Source organism: Denticeps clupeoides, chromosome 14, assembly GCF_900700375.1.
Source record: "Denticeps clupeoides chromosome 14, fDenClu1.1, whole genome shotgun sequence".
In the NCBI taxonomy this organism is placed as follows: domain Eukaryota; kingdom Metazoa; phylum Chordata; class Actinopteri; order Clupeiformes; family Denticipitidae; genus Denticeps; species Denticeps clupeoides.
Window position 1 is genome coordinate 3822179 of NC_041720.1, and position 23402 is coordinate 3845580.

Sequence of the window (23402 nt, forward strand, 5' to 3'; positions counted from 1 at the left end):
AGCACCGTGCCACGAGGCCAAAATGATAACTAAGTGGCTCTGGGATTAAGAACAACATTTATTTTTTATATAGCCCATAATACAGTATGTCTCAATGGGCTTTGACAGACCCTGCAGTTGACTTGACCCTTCTGCACACAAGGAAAAAGGCCACTAAAAAAAAGTTTAAAAAAAAGGAGTGATACAGAGAGGGACCCCCCTTCCAAGGTAGAATGAGCCTTCAATTGGTGTCAGTGAAGTGAAAGTGAAGTGATTGTAATTGTGAATAGGGCTGCAACAACACATCAATTACACATCGATTCTTTGTGTCGTGCGATGCAGAGACATTTGATTATTAAAAAAACGTATGCCTGCACAGTTTGGCGCCTCAGACACGGTGAAGCAAAAATAAAAAACACACAGAGGTAGAGGAAAAATACAAGGCCATATGGGCCATAATACGCCTCTATTTAAACATGTGGTGTTACGCTAAAAACACACGTTTTTATGAGAAAAAAAGGGCAAAAGTGTGTGTGCATCTGCATCTGTGTTGTGTAGAGGACAAGTTCTGACATTCTGTTCTGGCAGCTCAGGTGGCACTTTATTTTAAAGTCTATTTATTTGGCAGATGTAAAGCATACATGTGTATGTTTTTTTTGTTAGTCCATTTTTATTTCATTATTTTAACAGCTCTAGGAGCAACATATTCGTGCATTTTGAATAAAAATGAATGCTTTTTTTATTTACATTTTTTATTTGATTATTATTATTATTGATTAATTAACAAAGTCAGGCAAAGTCAAGCAAACTGGGGCAGTGGTGGCCTAGCGGTTAAGGAAGCGGCCCCGTAATCAGAAGGTTGCCAGTTCGAATCCCGATCTGCCAAGATGCCACTGAGCAAAGCACCGTCCCCACACACTGCTCCCCGGGCGCCTGTCATGGCTGCCCACTGCTCACTCAGGGTGATGGGTTAAATGCAGAAGACAAATTTCACTGTGTGCACCGTGTGTTGTGCTGCTGTGTATCACATGTGACAATCACTTCACTTTGACTTTGAAGTCAGTCAGTTCAAAGCGACTATTTGTTTCATAAATGCAAGTGTTTCGTGTAAAACCACATGTTAAAATGCAGGCAAATTTGGCCCATATGTGGCTTGTTTTTTTTTTTTTTTTGCTCCGCCGAAATCTGCAGGCACAACAGTGTGTTCACTCCGCTTCATGCTCAAATCGATTATGAAATTTGTTGTTGACTCTTTTAGTAATCAATTTTTAGCGATTTAATCAATGCGTTGTTGCAGCCCTACTCATTTCCAAATCATTTAAACTCCACTCACCTAAATAGTCTTCATCATCCGACTCTTTCTTCACATGAAATCCTGTTGGTTCCAGTGTTTCACCACAGTTCAGAGATGTGATGGTATCTGATGATATTTCTGGTTTAACATCTGTGCTGTTCTGGTCTACACTCCACAGATCAGTAGGAAACAGATCCATCTTGAGACCTTGGAATTAAGCAGAACATGTTGTAATTATACTACAATTACCTACCCAACAACAACCAAATTCTAGCATTATTCTAGACAGAAATATATTGTTTGACAAAATGCATGGAAAATATAATAAAACAGACAAAGCAGGTTTGTGAGAATACATAAAGACACACAGTCACCTTTAGAAATGTTTCCCCGGAGATTCCTCAGTTACAGCTAATCTCAAGCAGAGTGTCTTTATATAAATGTGATTGTGGGGAAGTGGGTCTGGACAACGAAGAGTGAAGAATTAAAAGTGAGAATGATCCCAGACATCAGTCTGAATGCGTATTTAGCTGCTATTTAGCGTAACTGTATCTGTGATAATGTGTAGAAAGGAGAATCACGCACACAAAACACAGGACTATTTCCCAGGGAGCTGCAGCTCTCGCTGGGTCTACTTGCTCTCTAATCCCAACTTTTTACCCCAAATAAATGCAGCGGCGCCACTTACTGGTGCGGAGTGTCACTGCAGGTCGGTCTTCCTACACTTGTGTGTAGTCGCGTGACGTCATATAAGAGAAACGTGGTTATTTGGAAAGTTAGTTGCATTACGGCCGTTGTCTCTTTAAGAGCCGACAGGCTGATGACGTCAGCGCGTAACGCTGCAGAGTAAAAGTGTGGAATTTAATTTATTTTTTATTTCGCCGTGATTATTTGCATCCAGGAGCAGGCCCGGGTACTGAGGTGGAATTTCCGACACTTTGTTTGGGACTATAGTTTACCGGCGCTACAGCACAGGGGTTTTAGTTCTGAGTCGCAGTTACATTTCATACTGTGGACAATTGTGTGTGGATTTCTGGGCACACTGTGTTCGTTTTAAATTTATTTATGAGGAGCAGAAGATATGGTAACAGGGACGAGCAATCCATGCATATTATTTTGGTGTTCCGTACTTTCCTCTTTATAGAATATTTAGATTCACCTGTAACCTTCTTATTGTCTGAATTATGTATAGAAACTACAACAGACTGAATAAAAAGATTGTTATCATAGTTGGGGGTCTTACAGAATTGATCCCTTCATCGATGGTAAAATGAAAGCACGTTGTAAGTCGCTCTGGATGAGGGCGTCTGCCAAATGCCTTAAATGTAAATGTTTTAATTTGTTTTTTTGCTTAATGTTTGTTACGTGTAACAGCGAGCTTATTTTGTGTTTTGTGAAAATTCATTCTGTGATTTTTTTCACATAAGACCCGAAAGCAGATTTTATTTGTTTGGTGGCATGTGTTTGGGGCAGTGGTGGCCTAGCGGTTAAGGAAGTGGCCCCGTAATCAGAAGGTTGCCAGTTCGAATCCCGATCCACCAAGGTGCCACTGAGCAAAGCACCGTCCCCACACACTGCTCCCCGGGCACCTCTCATGGCTGCCCACTGCTCACTCAGGGTGATGGTTAAAAGCAGAGGACAAATTTCACTGTGTGCAACGTATGCTGTGCTGCTGTGTATCACATGTGACAATCACTTCACTATATTTGCGTTACCGTTCACATCCACGCCACATGCATAGTTATAGCAGTACAACGCGCAGTAAAATGCATGGTGAGTTGGGTAGAGAGCTAAACATTTTACTCGAGTATGAATAGCGTTACTCCAAAATAATAAGGCTCTTAAAGAGACAACGGCCATAATGCATCGCACTTTCCAAATAACCACGTTTCTCTTATATGACGTCACCCGACTACACACAAGTGTAGGAAGACCGACCTGCAGTGACACTCCGCACCAGTAAGTGGCGCCGCCGCATTCCTTGGGGGTAAAAAGTTAAGATAAGAGAGCAAGTAGACCCAGCGAGAGCTGCAGCTTCCCGGGAAATAGTCCTGTGTTTTCTGTGCGTGATTCTCCTTTCTACACATTATCACAGATACAGTTACGCTAAATAGCAGCTAAATACGCATTCAGACTGATGTCTGGGATCATTCTCACTTTTAATTCTTCACTCTTCGTTGTCCAGATCCACTTCACCACAATCACATTTATACAAAGACACTCTGCTTGAGATTAGCTGTAACTGAGGAATCTCCGGGGAAACATTTCTAAAGGTGACTGTGTGTCTTTATCTGACTTTTTATTCCCAGAAACCTGCTTTGTCGGTTTTATTATATTTTCCATGCATTTTTGTCAAAGAATATAATTTCATTCCAAGGTCCCAAGATGGATCCCAGTCTGTCTCTGTTTCCTACTGATCTGTGGAGTGTAGACCAGAACAACAAAGATGTTAAACCAGAAATATCATCAGATACCATCACATCTCTGAACTGTGGTGAAACACTGGAACCAACAGCAATTCATATCAAGAAAGAGTCGGATGATGAAGATTATTCAGGTGAGTTAAAGTGATTTGGACATTAGTAGAGCTGCAACAACGCATCGATTAAATCAATAAAAATCTATAAAAGACGGGGGGCAATGAGGCAAAGTAAACGTAAAAGGGGGGAGGGGTGACTGAAAAATGAGAAGCTAAATTGAAAGTATCTCCATTGAAAATGAAAAAGAGTGAGCTGTAAGCAAAAAGGTTGTCAAAATTCCAACCTCTTGTTTTACATTTCAACGTCTTATTTTTTAAACAAGTATGATTCCATAGGTTTACAGGAAATTAGTGACCACAATGCTGTACAGAATGTAAGTAGGTCTTTGTCAAAAGTGTAATTAGATTTGTCTTTTAAAGTTGTTAAATGAATCTGAAAAGTCAATACATTTCCTATTACCAAATCAGAGGAATAACCAGAGGAATACCCAATTCCATGTTATCTGATAATTGTATTTTTAACTTCTCACATTTTTCAAACAAGTGTTACACATTATAGAACTACATTGCAATCACAATTACTTTTTTAAACAGTGCTCACTTCAAATTTTCTTATATTTGCAGAAATTGTAAACAAATTTACGAATCAAAGATGTAAACAGGAAACTGAAGAAAAAACACTCCAGTTCAACGAGTGTGTCTACGGTCAAATGAAAAACCTTGAAACACGACAGAGAAACCTTTCTGAAGAGAAGCCCTACCAGTGTGTGGAGTGTAGGAAGAGTTTTACACGAGAATCGGACCTTAATAGACACCAGAAGATACATACTGGAGAGAAGCCCTACCAGTGTGTGGCGTGTGGGAAGGGTTTTACAGAAGCATCAAGCCTTAAAATACACCAGAGGTTCCATACTGGAGAGAAGCCCTACCAGTGTGTGGAGTGTGGGAAGAGTTTTACAGATGCATCGGACCTTAATAAACACCAGAGGATACATACTGGAGAGAAACCCTACTGGTGTGTGGAGTGTGGGAAGAGTTTTACACAAGCATCACACCTTAAAACACACCAGAGGATACATACTGGAGAGAAGCCCTACCAGTGTGTGGAGTGTGGAAAGAGTTTTACAGATGCATCAAACCTTAAAAAGCACCAGAGGATACATACTGGAGAGAAGCACTACCAGTGCGTGGAGTGTGGGAAGAGTTTTACAAATGCATCACACCTTAAAAAGCACCAGAGGATGCATACCGGGGAGAAACCCTACCAGTGTGGGAAGAGGTTACAGAAGCATCAAACCTTAAAATACATCAGAGGATACATACTGGAGAGAAGCCCTACCAGTGTGTGGAGTGTGGGAAGAGTTTTACACGAGCATCACACCTTAAAATACACCAGAGGATCCATACTGGAGAGAAGCCCTACCAGTGTGTGGAGTGTGGGAAGAGTTTTACACAAGCATCAAACCTTAAAATGCACCAGAGGATACATAATGGAGAGAAGCACTACCAGTGTGTGGAGTGTGGGATGAGTTTTATACAAGCATCACACCTTCAAATACACCAGAGGATACATACTGGAGAGAGGCCCTACCAGTGTGTGGATTGTGGGAAGAGTTTTACAGAAGCATCAAGCCTTAAAAAGCACCATAGGATACATACTGGAGAGAAGCCCTACCAGTGTGTGGTGTGTGGTAAGTTTTTTACACGAGCATCAGACCTTAAAATACACCAGAGGATACATACTGGAGAGAAGCCCTACCAGTGTGTGGTGTGTCGGAAGAGTTTTACAGAAGCATCAAACCTTAAAAAGCACCAGAGGATACATACTGGAGAGAAGCACTACCAGTGCGTGGAGTGTGGGAAGAGTTTTACAAATGCATCACACCTTAAAAAGCACCAGAGGATGCATACCGGGGAGAAACCCTACCAGTGTGGGAAGAGGTTTACAGAAGCATCAAACCTTAAAATACATCAGAGGATACATACTGGAGAGAAGCCCTACCAGTGTGTGGAGTGTGGGAAGAGTTTTACACGAGCATCACACCTTAAAATACACCAGAGGATCCATACTGGAGAGAAGCCCTACCAGTGTGTGGAGTGTGGGAAGAGTTTTACACAAGCATCAAACCTTAAAATGCACCAGAGGATACATAATGGAGAGAAGCACTACCAGTGTGTGGAGTGTGGGATGAGTTTTATACAAGCATCACACCTTCAAATACACCAGAGGATACATACCGGGGAGAAACCCTACCAGTGTGTGGAGTGTGGGAAGAGGTTTACAGAAGCATCAAACCTTAAAATACATCAGATGATACATGCTGGAGAGAAGCCCTACCAGTGTGTGGAGTGTGGGAAGAGTTTTACAGATGCATCGGACCTTAATAAACACCAGAGGATACATACTGGAGAGAAACCCTACTGGTGTGTGGAGTGTGGGAAGAGTTTTACACAAGCATCACACCTTAAAACACACCAGAGGATACATACTGGAGAGAAGCCCTACCAGTGTGTGGAGTGTGGAAAGAGTTTTACAGATGCATCAAACCTTAAAAAGCACCAGAGGATACATACTGGAGAGAAGCACTACCAGTGCGTGGAGTGTGGGAAGAGTTTTACAAATGCATCACACCTTAAAAAGCACCAGAGGATGCATACCGGGGAGAAACCCTACCAGTGTGGGAAGAGGTTTACAGAAGCATCAAACCTTAAAATACATCAGAGGATACATACTGGAGAGAAGCCCTACCAGTGTGTGGAGTGTGGGAAGAGTTTTACACGAGCATCACACCTTAAAATACACCAGAGGATCCATACTGGAGAGAAGCCCTACCAGTGTGTGGAGTGTGGGAAGAGTTTTACACAAGCATCAAACCTTAAAATGCACCAGAGGATACATAATGGAGAGAAGCACTACCAGTGTGTGGAGTGTGGGATGAGTTTTATACAAGCATCACACCTTCAAATACACCAGAGGATACATACTGGAGAGAGGCCCTACCAGTGTGTGGATTGTGGGAAGAGTTTTACAGAAGCATCAAGCCTTAAAAAGCACCATAGGATACATACTGGAGAGAAGCCCTACCAGTGTGTGGTGTGTGGTAAGTTTTTTACACGAGCATCAGACCTTAAAATACACCAGAGGATACATACTGGAGAGAAGCCCTACCAGTGTGTGGTGTGTCGGAAGAGTTTTACAGAAGCATCAAACCTTAAAAAGCACCAGAGGATACATACTGGAGAGAAGCACTACCAGTGCGTGGAGTGTGGGAAGAGTTTTACAAATGCATCACACCTTAAAAAGCACCAGAGGATGCATACCGGGGAGAAACCCTACCAGTGTGTGGAGTGTGGGAAGAGGTTTACAGAAGCATCAAACCTTAAAATACATCAGAGGATGCATACTGGAGAGAGGCCCTACCAGTGTGTGGAGTGTGGGAAGAGTTTTACACAAGCATCACACCTTAAAAAGCACCATAGGATACATACTGGAGAGAAGCCCTACCAGTGTGTGGTGTGTGGTAAGTTTTTTACACGAGCATCAGACCTTAAAATACACCAGAGGATACATACTGGAGAGAAGCCCTACCAGTGTGTGGTGTGTGGGAAGAGTTTTACAGAAGCATCAAGCCTAAAAAAGCACCAGAAGATACATACTGAAGAGAAACCCTACCAGTGTGGGAAGAGTTTTACACAAGCATCAAGCTTTAAAATGCACCAGAAGATACATACTGGAGTGAAGCCCTAACAGTGTGTCAAGTGTGGGAAGATGTTTTTTAAGTCAAACCTTAAAAAAAAAACCACAATGTTGCATATTGAAGAGACAGACCTTAAATACTTTATATATCAACTCAAATGTGATCAATGTGAAAAATCTGTATACAAGTGTACACAGTGTTTTAATTCAGACATAGAATTGATATCAGAAATGAGCTCACCTGTAAATTGTGGCAAAACTCTTCGAGAATCATTGAATGATGAGAAGCAGGACTTGGTAAATGAAATAAAATTTGTATTTCAGCCAGTGGTGGAAGTTTGGTAAATATGGATTTCCTGAGCCAAACCAAGTTGACTGCAATAACACGATAATGAATTTTGTTAATAATCGTTACTGCGTTACTACAATGCATCCACACTATTTTCACAAAAAGCTTTCTATATACAGAATTCATGCAATGTGGTTTGTTACATCGCCACCTAAACCAAATATTTGTTAGTGTAGTTTATGGCATGTCATTGTGAATATTTCAGGTTATGTTTCTTAGTAGTTCTGTATAGAAGGCTGATTTTTTTTTAAATTTTTATCTACAAATGGTTATTTACCATAAATTCCACAACTATTGGGACCATCTCTTTGGAACAGAAGCAATCACAGCAGAAGAGTCCATGTGCAGACCTCAGGTTTCACAAAGAGGAGAAAAAGACCCGATTCATATAGGCCAAAACGGGGTTACAATACATGGTCTATAGTATTTTATATGTATATGTAGTACATCTTTTTTCTAAAGATGTACCTGTTTTTAATTTTTTGTTATTAATTGATTACAGTGATGTAAGGATTTAGTCATTCTTAATTTGATGTATTTTTTTTAATTGATAAAGCGAGGTAGTTAATGTGCACACATACATATCACACGTAGGACTTATACTGTTATACAGCAGCGGGCGGCACCAACCCTTGTATATTGTAGAGGCACAGGTTGGCCAGCCCAGGGTGTTCTAATTACCTGAGTCTAAGAGGTTATGTTAGGGAAAGACGTGTTTATTTCTTTCCTTTAGCGACGCCCTGGGTCCTTTCTGCGGTGGTTTTCCATGACATGGTGGCATTTATGGATATTGTGAGAGACTTAGAGGATATCATACATACGGTCTTTGTTTCACTTCAGATATTTTTGGGATACAGAGGCAGTTGTATTAGGGTGATAGACACACCTCATTTACATGTAATGGTCTCATTGTATACAGGTGTGCCATATAGGCCAAAACGGGGTTACAATACTAATGTCAATAATAAAATATATACACATATTCATACACATGAATTTTCAACATCACACAAATAAATGGCTAAATATCCACTTTGTCTCGGGTTTCTTTACAGCTACACATATTGAAAACACATGAGGTGAGAACCATGTCTCAATAGACTGGAAGAACTGTAGGGACTGTGAAGTTGTGCCGGGGTGGGAAGACAGATGCTCTGGTCTGTAAGGTGAATAACCTTATTTGACGAACACAAAATTTTGTGCATACAAGATGATAAAATAAAATCTTATTTATTAAATTTTATGCAATGATTCTTTGTCCGCTTGTTATTAGAACCACATGCTGCACAAAACTCCCTAATTTTTGCTCGTACTGCCAGAGAAGCATGGTAGAACTGAGCTTGGAAGCTTGTCCAAATATGTCGGTGGTATTGATGCCTGCTGAGAGGCTGAATGCAACATCTAGTGTATAAATCTATGGTGTATGTATCTATTAGGGTTGCTAACTTTTCCAACCCCAAATGAGGGACACTTTCTTGCAGGTGCGCACGCTTCTATGCACGTCTAACTCTGTCACAATTTGAGGTTGCTACTCAGTCTATACTTTTTGTTTGGTTCTTTATATGTAAATATCGCCGACGTCTTAATTTAATCGTGGGTAGTGTGAACGTGATTTAAATTCGATTAATTGTCCAGGCCTGGTTGAGGGGCAACCTGTGGCATGTCCAGTAAGAGGGTGTGAAAATATGGTCAAAATGGACATTTCTGGTCATATTTCCACCATTCTCGGTGGATAGCATAAATTAAAAGTGTAGGTAAGCTGGAGGACACATGCATAGCAGAAGAAATGCAGTTGAACCAAGTTAGCTTGACATACATATATATATTTTTGTATATGGTAGTTTTTGTTAAATATTGTTTTCCTTTTCTTCCGTATTTACTGTAATTTTGCTAAAATGCACTCTTTATTAGTGAGTGAAAGTGATTGTCATATGAAATATGTACATTTACAGCATTTTTCAGACGCCCTTATCCAGAGCGACTTACAATCAGTAGTTACAGGGACAGTCACCCTGGAGCAATTTTAGGGTTAAGTGTCTTGCTCAGGGACACAATGGTAGTAAGTGGGATTTGAACCTGGGTCTTCTGGTTTATAGACGAGTGTGTTACCCACTAGGCTACTACCCACTAGACTACTACCACCCACCCACCCAAATTTAACCCATCACTTTGTGAGCAGTGGGCAGCCATGAAAGGGTCCCAGGTAGCAGTGTGTGGGGATGGTGCATTGATCAAGGGGACCTCAGTGGCACCTAGTCCACCACATTCCAGGATTATGATCTGTTTTTATCCCTTTTAAAAATTAACTGAATGCTTAAGATTTTCTTTCAGGACTACAAGTATTGTTTTATTGAAAGTTATTGTCATTGTGAAACTCTGCAGTATAGCACATGGTGGCACAACAAAATGTGTCCTCTGCTTTTAATCATCACCCTTGGTGAGAAGTGGGCAGCCATGACAGGCACCCGGGGAGCAGTGTGTGGGGACGGTGCTTTGCTCAGTGGCACCTCAATGACACCTTGAAATTCAAACCGGCAACCTTCTGATTAGGGGACCGCTTCCTTAACCGCTTAGCCACCCACTTCCCTTTTACTGAACTCTCTGTGATGAACATGCTGCTACATGGGCTACAACCTTGTTCTCAGGAGTTCTGTCCATGTTAATTGAAAATGAATTACATTTACAGCATTTACCAGACGCCATTATCCAGAGCGACTTACAATCATTAGTTACAGGGACAGTCACCCCCCTGGAGACACTCAGGGTTAAGTGTCTTGATCAGGGACACAATGGTAATAAGTGGGATTCGAACCTGGGTCTTGTGTTACCCAGGAAAAATACAAGGCCACATGGGCCATAATACGCCTCTATTTAAACATGTGGTGTTACGCTAAAAACACACGTTTTTATGAGAAAAAAAGGGCAAAAGTGTGTGTGCATCTGCATCTGTGTTGTGTAGAGGACAAGTTCTGACATTCTGTTCTGGCAGCTCAGGTGGCACTTTATTTTAAAGTCTATTTATTTGGCAGATGTAAAGCATACATGTGTATGTTTTTTTTGTTAGTCCATTTTTATTTCATTATTTTAACAGCTCTAGGAGCAACATATTCGTGCATTTTGAATAAAAATGAATGCTTTTTTTATTTACATTTTTTATCTGATTATTATTATTATTGATTAATTAACAAAGTCAGGCAAAGTCAAGCAAACTGGGGCAGTGGTGGCCTAGCGGTTAAGGAACCGGCCCCATAATCAGAAGGTTGCCAGTTCGAATCCCGATCTGCCAAGATGCCACTGAGCAAAGCACCGTCCCCACACACTGCTCCCCGGGCGCCTGTCATGGCTGCCCACTGCTCACTCAGGGTGATGGGTTAAATGTAGAAGACAAATTTCACTGTGTGCACCGTGTGTTGTGCTGCTGTGTATCACATGTGACAATCACTTCACTTTGACTTTGAAGTCAGTCAGTTCAAAGCGACTATTTGTTTCATAAATGCAAGTGTTTCGTGTAAAACCACATGTTAAAATGCAGGCAAATTTGGCCCATATGTGGCTTGTTTTTTTTTTTTTTGCTCCGCCGAAATCTGCAGGCACAACAGTGTGTTCACTCCGCTTCATGCTCAAATCGATTATGAAATTTGTTGTTGACTCTTTTAGTAATCAATTTTTAGCGATTTAATCAATGCGTTGTTGCAGCCCTACTCATTTCCAAATCATTTAAACTCCACTCACCTAAATAATCTTCATCATCCGACTCTTTCTTCACATGAAATCCTGTTGGTTCCAGTGTTTCACCACAGTTCAGAGATGTGATGGTATCTGATGATATTTCTGGTTTAACATCTGTGCTGTTCTGGTCTACACTCCACAGATCAGTAGGAAACAGATCCATCTTGAGACCTTGGAATTAAGCAGAACATGTTGTAATTATACTACAATTACCTACCCAACAACAACCAAATTCTAGCATTATTCTAGACAGAAATATATTGTTTGACAAAATGCATGGAAAATATAATAAAACAGACAAAGCAGGTTTGTGAGAATACATAAAGACACACAGTCACCTTTAGAAATGTTTCCCCGGAGATTCCTCAGTTACAGCTAATCTCAAGCAGAGTGTCTTTATATAAATGTGATTGTGGGGAAGTGGGTCTGGACAACGAAGAGTGAAGAATTAAAAGTGAGAATGATCCCAGACATCAGTCTGAATGCGTATTTAGCTGCTATTTAGCGTAACTGTATCTGTGATAATGTGTAGAAAGGAGAATCACGCACACAAAACACAGGACTATTTCCCAGGCAGCTGCAGCTCTCGCTGGATCTACTTGCTCTCTAATCCCAACTTTTTACCCCAAATAAATGCAGCGGCGCCACTTACTGGTGCGGAGTGTCACTGCAGGTCGGTCTTCCTACACTTGTGTGTAGTCGCGTGACGTCATATAAGAGAAACGTGGTTATTTGGAAAGTTAGTTGCATTACGGCCGTTGTCTCTTTAAGAGCCGACAGGCTGATGACGTCAGCGCGTAACGCTGCAGAGTAAAAGTGTGGAATTTAATTTATTTTTTATTTCGCCGTGATTATTTGCATCCAGGAGCAGGCCCGGGTACTGAGGTGGAATTTCCGACACTTTGTTTGGGACTATAGTTTACCGGCGCTACAGCACAGGGGTTTTAGTTCTGAGTCGCAGTTACATTTCATACTGTGGACAATTGTGTGTGGATTTCTGGGCACACTGTGTTCGTTTTAAATTTATTTATGAGGAGCAGAAGATATGGTAACAGGGACGAGCAATCCATGCATATTATTTTGGTGTTCCGTACTTTCCTCTTTATAGAATATTTAGATTCACCTGTAACCTTCTTATTGTCTGAATTATGTATAGAAACTACAACAGACTGAATAAAAAGATTGTTATCATAGTTGGGGGTCTTACAGAATTGATCCCTTCATCGATGGTAAAATGAAAGCACGTTGTAAGTCGCTCTGGATGAGGGCGTCTGCCAAATGCCTTAAATGTAAATGTTTTAATTTGTTTTTTTGCTTAATGTTTGTTACGTGTAACAGCGAGCTTATTTTGTGTTTTGTGAAAATTCATTCTGTGATTTTTTTCACATAAGACCCGAAAGCAGATTTTATTTGTTTGGTGGCATGTGTTTGGGGCAGTGGTGGCCTAGCGGTTAAGGAAGTGGCCCCGTAATCAGAAGGTTGCCAGTTCGAATCCCGATCCACCAAGGTGCCACTGAGCAAAGCACCGTCCCCACACACTGCTCCCCGGGCACCTCTCATGGCTGCCCACTGCTCACTCAGGGTGATGGTTAAAAGCAGAGGACAAATTTCACTGTGTGCAACGTATGCTGTGCTGCTGTGTATCACATGTGACAATCACTTCACTATATTTGCGTTACCGTTCACATCCACGCCACATGCATAGTTATAGCAGTACAACGCGCAGTAAAATGCATGGTGAGTTGGGTAGAGAGCTAAACATTTTACTCGAGTATGAATAGCGTTACTCCAAAATAATAAGGCTCTTAAAGAGACAACGGCCATAATGCATCGCACTTTCCAAATAACCACGTTTCTCTTATATGACGTCACCCGACTACACACAAGTGTAGGAAGACCGACCTGCAGTGACACTCCGCACCAGTAAGTGGCGCCGCCGCATTCCTTGGGGGTAAAAAGTTAAGATAAGAGAGCAAGTAGACCCAGCGAGAGCTGCAGCTTCCCGGGAAATAGTCCTGTGTTTTCTGTGCGTGATTCTCCTTTCTACACATTATCACAGATACAGTTACGCTAAATAGCAGCTAAATACGCATTCAGACTGATGTCTGGGATCATTCTCACTTTTAATTCTTCACTCTTCGTTGTCCAGATCCACTTCACCACAATCACATTTATACAAAGACACTCTGCTTGAGATTAGCTGTAACTGAGGAATCTCCGGGGAAACATTTCTAAAGGTGACTGTGTGTCTTTATCTGACTTTTTATTCCCAGAAACCTGCTTTGTCGGTTTTATTATATTTTCCATGCATTTTTGTCAAAGAATATAATTTCATTCCAAGGTCCCAAGATGGATCCCAGTCTGTCTCTGTTTCCTACTGATCTGTGGAGTGTAGACCAGAACAACAAAGATGTTAAACCAGAAATATCATCAGATACCATCACATCTCTGAACTGTGGTGAAACACTGGAACCAACAGCAATTCATATCAAGAAAGAGTCGGATGATGAAGATTATTCAGGTGAGTTAAAGTGATTTGGACATTAGTAGAGCTGCAACAACGCATCGATTAAATCAATAAAAATCTATAAAAGACGGGGGGCAATGAGGCAAAGTAAACGTAAAAGGGGGGAGGGGTGACTGAAAAATGAGAAGCTAAATTGAAAGTATCTCCATTGAAAATGAAAAAGAGTGAGCTGTAAGCAAAAAGGTTGTCAAAATTCCAACCTCTTGTTTTACATTTCAACGTCTTATTTTTTAAACAAGTATGATTCCATAGGTTTACAGGAAATTAGTGACCACAATGCTGTACAGAATGTAAGTAGGTCTTTGTCAAAAGTGTAATTAGATTTGTCTTTTAAAGTTGTTAAATGAATCTGAAAAGTCAATACATTTCCTATTACCAAATCAGAGGAATAACCAGAGGAATACCCAATTCCATGTTATCTGATAATTGTATTTTTAACTTCTCACATTTTTCAAACAAGTGTTACACATTATAGAACTACATTGCAATCACAATTACTTTTTTAAACAGTGCTCACTTCAAATTTTCTTATATTTGCAGAAATTGTAAACAAATTTACGAATCAAAGATGTAAACAGGAAACTGAAGAAAAAACACTCCAGTTCAACGAGTGTGTCTACGGTCAAATGAAAAACCTTGAAACACGACAGAGAAACCTTTCTGAAGAGAAGCCCTACCAGTGTGTGGAGTGTATGAAGAGTTTTACACGAGAATCGGACCTTAATAGACACCAGAAGATACATACTGGAGAGAAGCCCTACCAGTGTGTGGCGTGTGGGAAGGGTTTTACAGAAGCATCAAGCCTTAAAATACACCAGAGGTTCCATACTGGAGAGAAGCCCTACCAGTGTGTGGAGTGTGGAAAGAGTTTTACAGATGCATCAAACCTTAAAAAGCACCAGAGGATACATACTGGAGAGAAGCACTACCAGTGCGTGGAGTGTGGGAAGAGTTTTACAAATGCATCACACCTTAAAAAGCACCAGAGGATGCATACCGGGGAGAAACCCTACCAGTGTGGGAAGAGGTTTACAGAAGCATCAAACCTTAAAATACATCAGAGGATACATACTGGAGAGAAGCCCTACCAGTGTGTGGAGTGTGGGAAGAGTTTTACACGAGCATCACACCTTAAAATACACCAGAGGATCCATACTGGAGAGAAGCCCTACCAGTGTGTGGAGTGTGGGAAGAGTTTTACACAAGCATCAAACCTTAAAATGCACCAGAGGATACATAATGGAGAGAAGCACTACCAGTGTGTGGAGTGTGGGATGAGTTTTATACAAGCATCACACCTTCAAATACACCAGAGGATACATACTGGAGAGAGGCCCCTACCAGTGTGTGGATTGTGGGAAGAGTTTTACAGAAGCATCAAGCCTTAAAAAGCACCATAGGATACATACTGGAGAGAAGCCCTACCAGTGTGTGGTGTGTGGTAAGTTTTTTACACGAGCATCAGACCTTAAAATACACCAGAGGATACATACTGGAGAGAAGCCCTACCAGTGTGTGGTGTGTCGGAAGAGTTTTACAGAAGCATCAAACCTTAAAAAGCACCAGAGGATACATACTGGAGAGAAGCACTACCAGTGCGTGGAGTGTGGGAAGAGTTTTACAAATGCATCACACCTTAAAAGCACCAGAGGATGCATACCGGGGAGAAACCCTACCAGTGTGGGAAGAGGTTTACAGAAGCATCAAACCTTAAAATACATCAGAGGATACATACTGGAGAGAAGCCCTACCAGTGTGTGGAGTGTGGGAAGAGTTTTACACGAGCATCACACCTTAAAATACACCAGAGGATCCATACTGGAGAGAAGCCCTACCAGTGTGTGGAGTGTGGGAAGAGTTTTACACAAGCATCAAACCTTAAAATGCACCAGAGGATACATAATGGAGAGAAGCACTACCAGTGTGTGGAGTGTGGGATGAGTTTTATACAAGCATCACACCTTCAAATACACCAGAGGATACATACCGGGGAGAAACCCTACCAGTGTGTGGAGTGTGGGAAGAGGTTTACAGAAGCATCAAACCTTAAAATACATCAGAGGATGCATACTGGAGAGAAGCCCTACCAGTGTGTGGAGTGTGGGAAGAGTTTTACACAAGCATCACACCTTAAAAAGCACCATAGGATACATACTGGAGAGAAGCCCTACCAGTGTGTGGTGTGTGGTAAGTTTTTTACACGAGCATCAGACCTTAAAATACACCAGAGGATACATACTGGAGAGAAGCCCTACCAGTGTGTGGTGTGTGGGAAGAGTTTTACAGAAGCATCAAGCCTAAAAAAGCACCAGAAGATACATACTGAAGAGAAACCCTACCAGTGTGGGAAGAGTTTTACACAAGCATCAAGCTTTAAAATGCACCAGAAGATACATACTGGAGTGAAGCCCTAACAGTGTGTCAAGTGTGGGAAGATGTTTTTTAAGTCAAACCTTAAAAAAAAAACCACAATGTTGCATATTGAAGAGACAGACCTTAAATACTTTATATCATCAACTCAAATGTGATCAATGTGAAAAATCTGTATATAAGTGTACACAGTGTTTTAATTCAGACATAGAATTGATATCAGAAATGAGCTCACCTGTAAATTGTGGCAAAACTCTTCGAGAATCATTGAATGATGAGAAGCAGGACTTGGTAAATGAAATAAAATTTGTATTTCAGCCAGTGGTGGAAGTTTGGTAAATATGGATTTCCTGAGCCAAACCAAGTTGACTGCAATAACACGATAATGAATTTTGTTAATAATCGTTACTGCGTTACTACAATGCATCCACACTATTTTCACAAAAAGCTTTCTATATACAGAATTCATGCAATGTGGTTTGTTACATCGCCACCTAAACCAAATATTTGTTAGTGTAGTTTATGGCATGTCATTGTGAATATTTCAGGTTATGTTTCTTAGTAGTTCTGTATAGAAGGCTGATTTTTTTTAAAAATTTTATCTACAAATGGTTATTTACCATAAATTCCACAACTATTGGGACCATCTCTTTGGAACAGAAGCAATCACAGCAGAAGAGTCCATGTGCAGACCTCAGGTTTCACAAAGAGGAGAAAAAGACCCGATTCATATAGGCCAAAACGGGGTTACAATACATGGTCTATAGTATTTTATATGTATATGTAGTACATCTTTTTTCTAATGTACCTGTTTTTAATTTTTTGTTATTAATTGATTGCAGTGATGTAAGGATTTAGTCATTCTTAATTTGATGTATTTTTTTTAATTGATAAAGCGAGGTAGTTAATGTGCACACATACATATCACACGTAGGACTTATACTGTTATACAGCAGCGGGCGGCACCAACCCTTGTATATTGTAGAGGCACAGGTTGGCCAGCCCAGGGTGTTCTAATTACCTGAGTCTAAGAGGTTATGTTAGGCAAAGACGTGTTTATTTCTTTCCTTTAGCGACGCCCTGGGTCCTTTCTGCGGTGGTTTTCCATGACATGGTGGCATTTATGGATATTGTGAGAGACTTAGAGGATATCATACATACGGTCTTTGTTTCACTTCAGATATTTTTGGGATACAGAGGCAGTTGTATTAGGGTGATAGACACACCTCATTTACATGTAATGGTCTCATTGTATACAGGTGTGCCATATAGGGCAAAACGGGGTTACAATACTAATGTCAATAATAAAATATATATACATATATTCATACACATGAATTTTCAACATCACACAAATAAATGGCTAAATATCCACTTTGTCTCGGGTTTCTTTACAGCTACACATATTGAAAACACATGAGGTGAGAACCATGTCTCAATAGACTGGAAGAACTGTAGGGACTGTGAAGTTGTGCCGGGGTGGGAAGACAGATGCTCTGGTCTGTAAGGTGAATAACCTTATTTGACGAACACAAAATTTTGTGCATACAAAATGATAAAATAAAATCTTATTTATTAAATTTTATGCAATGATTCTTTGTCCGCTTGTTATTAGAACCACATGCTGCACAAAACTACCTAATTTTTGCTCGTACTGCCAGAGAAGCATGGTAGAACTGAGCTTGGAAGCTTGTCCAAATATGTCGGTGGTATTGATGCCTGCTGAGAGGCTGAATGCAACATCTAGTGTATAAATCTATGGTGTATGTATCTATTAGGGTTACTAACTTTTCCAACCCCAAATGAGGGACACTTTCTTGCAGGTGCGCACGCTTCTATGCACATCTAACTCTGTCACAATTTGAGGTTGCTACTCAGTCTATACTTTTTGTTTGGTTCTTTATATGTAAATATCGCCGACGTCTTAATTTAATCGTGGTAGTGTGAACGTGATTTAAATTCGATTAATTGTCCAGGCCTGGTTGAGGGGCAACCTGTGGCATGTCCAGTAAGAGGGTGTGAAAATATGGTCAAAATGGACATTTCTGGTCATATTTCCACCATTCTCGGTGGATAGCATAAATTAAAAGTGTAGGTAAGCTGGAGGACACATGCATAGCAGAAGAAATGCAGTTGAACCAAGTTAGCTTGACATACATATATATATTTTTGTATATGGTAGTTTTTGTTAAATATTGTTTTCCTTTTCTTCCGTATTTACTGTAATTTTGCTAAAATGCACTCTTTATTAGTGAGTGAAAGTGATTGTCATATGAAATATGTACATTTACAGCATTTTTCAGACGCCCTTATCCAGAGCGACTTACAATCAGTAGTTACAGGGACAGTCACCCTGGAGCAATTTTAGGGTTAAGTGTCTTGCTCAGGGACACAATGGTAGTAAGTGGGATTTGAACCTGGGTCTTCTGGTTTATAGACGAGTGTGTTACCCACTAGGCTACTACCCACTAGACTACTACCACCCACCCACCCAAATTTAACCCATCACTTTGTGAGCAGTGGGCAGCCATGAAAGGGTCCCAGGTAGCAGTGTGTGGGGATGGTGCATTGATCAAGGGGACCTCAGTGGCACCTAGTCCACCACATTCCAGGATTATGATCTGTTTTTATCCCTTTTAAAATTAACTGAATGCTTAAGATTTTCTTTCAGGACTACAAGTATTGTTTTATTGAAAGTTATTGTCATTGTGAAACTCTGCAGTATAGCACATGGTGGCACAACAAAATGTGTCCTCTGCTTTTAATCATCACCCTTGGTGAGAAGTGGGCAGCCATGACAGGCACCCGGGGAGCAGTGTGTGGGGACGGTGCTTTGCTCAGTGGCACCTCAATGACACCTTGAAATTCAAACCGGCAACCTTCTGATTAGGGGACCGCTTCCTTAACCGCTTAGCCACCCACTTCCCTTTTACTGAACTCTCTGTGATGAACATGCTGCTACATGGGCTACAACCTTGTTCTCAGGAGTTCTGTCCATGTTAATTGAAAATGAATTACATTTACAGCATTTACCAGACGCCATTATCCAGAGCGACTTACAATCATTAGTTACAGGGACAGTCACCCCCCTGGAGACACTCAGGGTTAAGTGTCTTGATCAGGGACACAATGGTAATAAGTGGGATTCGAACCTGGGTCTTGTGTTACCCAGGAAAAATACAAGGCCATATGGGCCATAATACGCCTCTATTTAAACATGTGGTGTTACGCTAAAAACACACGTTTTTATGAGAAAAAAAGGGCAAAAGTGTGTGTGCATCTGCATCTGTGTTGTGTAGAGGACAAGTTCTGACATTCTGTTCTGGCAGCTCAGGTGGCACTTTATTTTAAAGTCTATTTATTTGGCAGATGTAAAGCATACATGTGTATGTTTTTTTTGTTAGTCCATTTTTATTTCATTATTTTAACAGCTCTAGGAGCAACATATTCGTGCATTTTGAATAAAAATGAATGCTTTTTTTATTTACATTTTTTATCTGATTATTATTATTATTGATTAATTAACAAAGTCAGGCAAAGTCAAGCAAACTGGGGCAGTGGTGGCCTAGCGGTTAAGGAACCGGCCCCATAATCAGAAGGTTGCCAGTTCGAATCCCGATCTGCCAAGATGCCACTGAGCAAAGCACCGTCCCCACACACTGCTCCCCGGGCGCCTGTCATGGCTGCCCACTGCTCACTCAGGGTGATGGGTTAAATGTAGAAGACAAATTTCACTGTGTGCACCGTGTGTTGTGCTGCTGTGTATCACATGTGACAATCACTTCACTTTGACTTTGAAGTCAGTCAGTTCAAAGCGACTATTTGTTTCATAAATGCAAGTGTTTCGTGTAAAACCACATGTTAAAATGCAGGCAAATTTGGCCCATATGTGGCTTGTTTTTTTTTTTTTTTGCTCCGCCGAAATCTGCAGGCACAACAGTGTGTTCACTCCGCTTCATGCTCAAATCGATTATGAAATTTGTTGTTGACTCTTTTAGTAATCAATTTTTAGCGATTTAATCAATGCGTTGTTGCAGCCCTACTCATTTCCAAATCATTTAAACTCCACTCACCTAAATAGTCTTCATCATCCGACTCTTTCTTCACATGAAATCCTGTTGGTTCCAGTGTTTCACCACAGTTCAGAGATGTGATGGTATCTGATGATATTTCTGGTTTAACATCTGTGCTGTTCTGGTCTACACTCCACAGATCAGTAGGAAACAGATCCATCTTGAGACCTTGGAATTAAGCAGAACATGTTGTAATTATACTACAATTACCTACCCAACAACAACCAAATTCTAGCATTATTCTAGACAGAAATATATTGTTTGACAAAATGCATGGAAAATATAATAAAACAGACAAAGCAGGTTTGTGAGAATACATAAAGACACACAGTCACCTTTAGAAATGTTTCCCCGGAGATTCCTCAGTTACAGCTAATCTCAAGCAGAGTGTCTTTATATAAATGTGATTGTGGGGAAGTGGGTCTGGACAACGAAGAGTGAAGAATTAAAAGTGAGAATGATCCCAGACATCAGTCTGAATGCGTATTTAGCTGCTATTTAGCGTAACTGTATCTGTGATAATGTGTAGAAAGGAGAATCACGCACACAAAACACAGGACTATTTCCCGGGAAGCTGCAGCTCTCGCTGGGTCTACTTGCTGTCTTATCTCAACTTTTTACCCCAAATAAATGCAGCGGCGCCACTTACTGGTGCGGAGTGTCACTGCAGGTCGGTCTTCCTACACTTGTGCGTAGTCGGGTGACGTCATATAAGAGAAACGTGGTTATTTGGAAAGTTAGTTGCATTACGGCCGTTGTCTCTTTAAGAGCCGACAGGCTGATGACGTCAGCGCGTAACGCTGCCGAGTAAACGTGTGGAATTTAATTTATTTTTTATTTCGCCGTGATTATTTGCATCCAGGAGCAGGCCCGGGTACTGAGGTGGAATTTCCGACACTTTGTTTGGGACTATAGTTTACCGGCGCTACAGCACAGGGGTTTTAGTTCTGAGTCGCAGTTACATTTCATACTGTGGACAATTGTGTGTGGATTTCTGGGCACACTGTGTTCGTTTTTAATTTATTTACGAGGAGCAGAAGATATGGTAACAGGGACGAGCAATCCATGCATATTATTTTGGTGTTCCGTACTTTCCTCTTTATAGAATATTTAGATTCACCTGTAACCTTCTTATTGTCTGAATTATGTATAGAAACTACAACAGACTGAATAAAAAGATTGTTATCATAGTTGGGGGTCTTACAGAATTGATCCCTTCATCGATGGTAAAATGAAAGCACGTTGTAAGTCGCTCTGGATGAGGGCGTCTGCCAAATGCCTTAAATGTAAATGTTTTAATTTGTTTTTTTGCTTAATGTTTGTTACGTGTAACAGCGAGCTTATTTTGTGTTTTGTGAAAATTCATTCTGTGATTTTTTTCACATAAGACCCGAAAGCAGATTTTATTTGTTTGGTGGCATGTGTTTGGGGCAGTGGTGGCCTAGCGGTTAAGGAAGTGGCCCCGTAATCAGAAGGTTGCCAGTTCGAATCCCGATCCACCAAGGTGCCACTGAGCAAAGCACCGTCCCCACACACTGCTCCCCGGGCGCCTGTCATGGCTGCCCAATGCTCACTCAGGGTGATGGTTAAAAGCAGAGGACAAATTTCACTGTGTGCAACGTATGCTGTGCTGCTGTGTATCACATGTGACAATCACTTCACTATATTTGCGTTACCGTTCACATCCACGCCACATGCATAGTTATAGCAGTACAACGCGCAGTAAAATGCATGGTGAGTTGGGTAGAGAGCTAAACATTTTACTCGAGTATGAATAGCGTTACTCCAAAATAATAAGGCTCTTAAAGAGACAACGGCCATAATGCATCGCACTTTCCAAATAACCACGTTTCTCTTATATGACGTCACCCGACTACACACAAGTGTAGGAAGACCGACCTGCAGTGACACTCCGCACCAGTAAGTGGCGCCGCCGCATTCCTTGGGGGTAAAAAGTTAAGATAAGAGAGCAAGTAGACCCAGCGAGAGCTGCAGCTTCCCGGGAAATAGTCCTGTGTTTTCTGTGCGTGATTCTCCTTTCTACACATTATCACAGATACAGTTACGCTAAATAGCAGCTAAATACGCATTCAGACTGATGTCTGGGATCATTCTCACTTTTAATTCTTCACTCTTCGTTGTCCAGATCCACTTCCCCACAATCACATTTATACAAAGACACTCTGCTTGAGATTAGCTGTAACTGAGGAATCTCCGGGGAAACATTTCTAAAGGTGACTGTGTGTCTTTATCTGACTTTTTATTCCCAGAAACCTGCTTTGTCGGTTTTATTATATTTTCCATGCATTTTTGTCAAAGAATATAATTTCATTCCAAGGTCCCAAGATGGATCCCAGTCTGTCTCTGTTTCCTACTGATCTGTGGAGTGTAGACCAGAACAACAAAGATGTTAAACCAGAAATATCATCAGATACCATCACATCTCTGAACTGTGGTGAAACACTGGAACCAACAGCAATTCATATCAAGAAAGAGTCGGATGATGAAGATTATTCAGGTGAGTTAAAGTGATTTGGACATTAGTAGAGCTGCAACAACGCATCGATTAAATCAATAAAAATCTATAAAAGACGGGGGGCAATGAGGCAAAGTAAACGTAAAAGGGGGGAGGGGTGACTGAAAAATGAGAAGCTAAATTGAAAGTATCTCCATTGAAAATGAAAAAGAGTGAGCTGTAAGCAAAAAGGTTGTCAAAATTCCAACCTCTTGTTTTACATTTCAACGTCTTATTTTTTAAACAAGTATGATTCCATAGGTTTACAGGAAATTAGTGACCACAATGCTGTACAGAATGTAAGTAGGTCTTTGTCAAAAGTGTAATTAGATTTGTCTTTTAAAGTTGTTAAATGAATCTGAAAAGTCAATACATTTCCTATTACCAAAT

The 23402-nt window shown here is 40.8% G+C and overlaps 2 protein-coding genes and 3 long non-coding RNA genes across 6 annotated transcripts in view; 1 reads left to right on the forward strand and 4 right to left on the reverse strand.

Moving 5' to 3' along the window:
• Window positions 1-23402, forward strand: part of LOC114803388 (uncharacterized) — an 80848-nt gene that overhangs the window by 45639 nt on the left and 11807 nt on the right. Inside the window, 6 exon segments of the mRNA XM_029002916.1 lie at window positions 769-777; window positions 4505-5045; window positions 5048-7466; window positions 14782-15388; window positions 15390-15697; window positions 15772-16456. Coding sequence (XP_028858749.1) covers window positions 769-777; window positions 4505-5045; window positions 5048-7466; window positions 14782-15388; window positions 15390-15697; window positions 15772-16456 — 4569 coding nt within the window.
• LOC114803387 (uncharacterized) overlaps window positions 1-23402 on the reverse strand; it is a 189876-nt gene that overhangs the window by 3918 nt on the left and 162556 nt on the right.
• Window positions 1136-9358, reverse strand: LOC114803403 (uncharacterized). The gene is made up of 2 exons (XR_003751916.1): window positions 7691-9358; window positions 1136-1480 (listed from the first exon to the last, which is right to left on the reverse strand). It is a non-coding gene; the product is annotated as an uncharacterized LOC114803403 (long non-coding RNA).
• Window positions 11356-12121, reverse strand: LOC114803400 (uncharacterized). Its single transcript, XR_003751914.1, has 2 exons — window positions 11866-12121; window positions 11356-11698 (listed from the first exon to the last, which is right to left on the reverse strand). It is a non-coding gene; the product is annotated as an uncharacterized LOC114803400 (long non-coding RNA).
• On the reverse strand, window positions 20286-21103 carry LOC114803399 (uncharacterized). Of its 2 annotated transcripts, XR_003751913.1 has the most exons (3): window positions 21044-21103; window positions 20833-20920; window positions 20286-20665 (listed from the first exon to the last, which is right to left on the reverse strand). It is a non-coding gene; the product is annotated as an uncharacterized LOC114803399 (long non-coding RNA). The 2 variants fall into 2 exon arrangements; XR_003751912.1 differs by having other exon boundaries at window positions 20833-21092.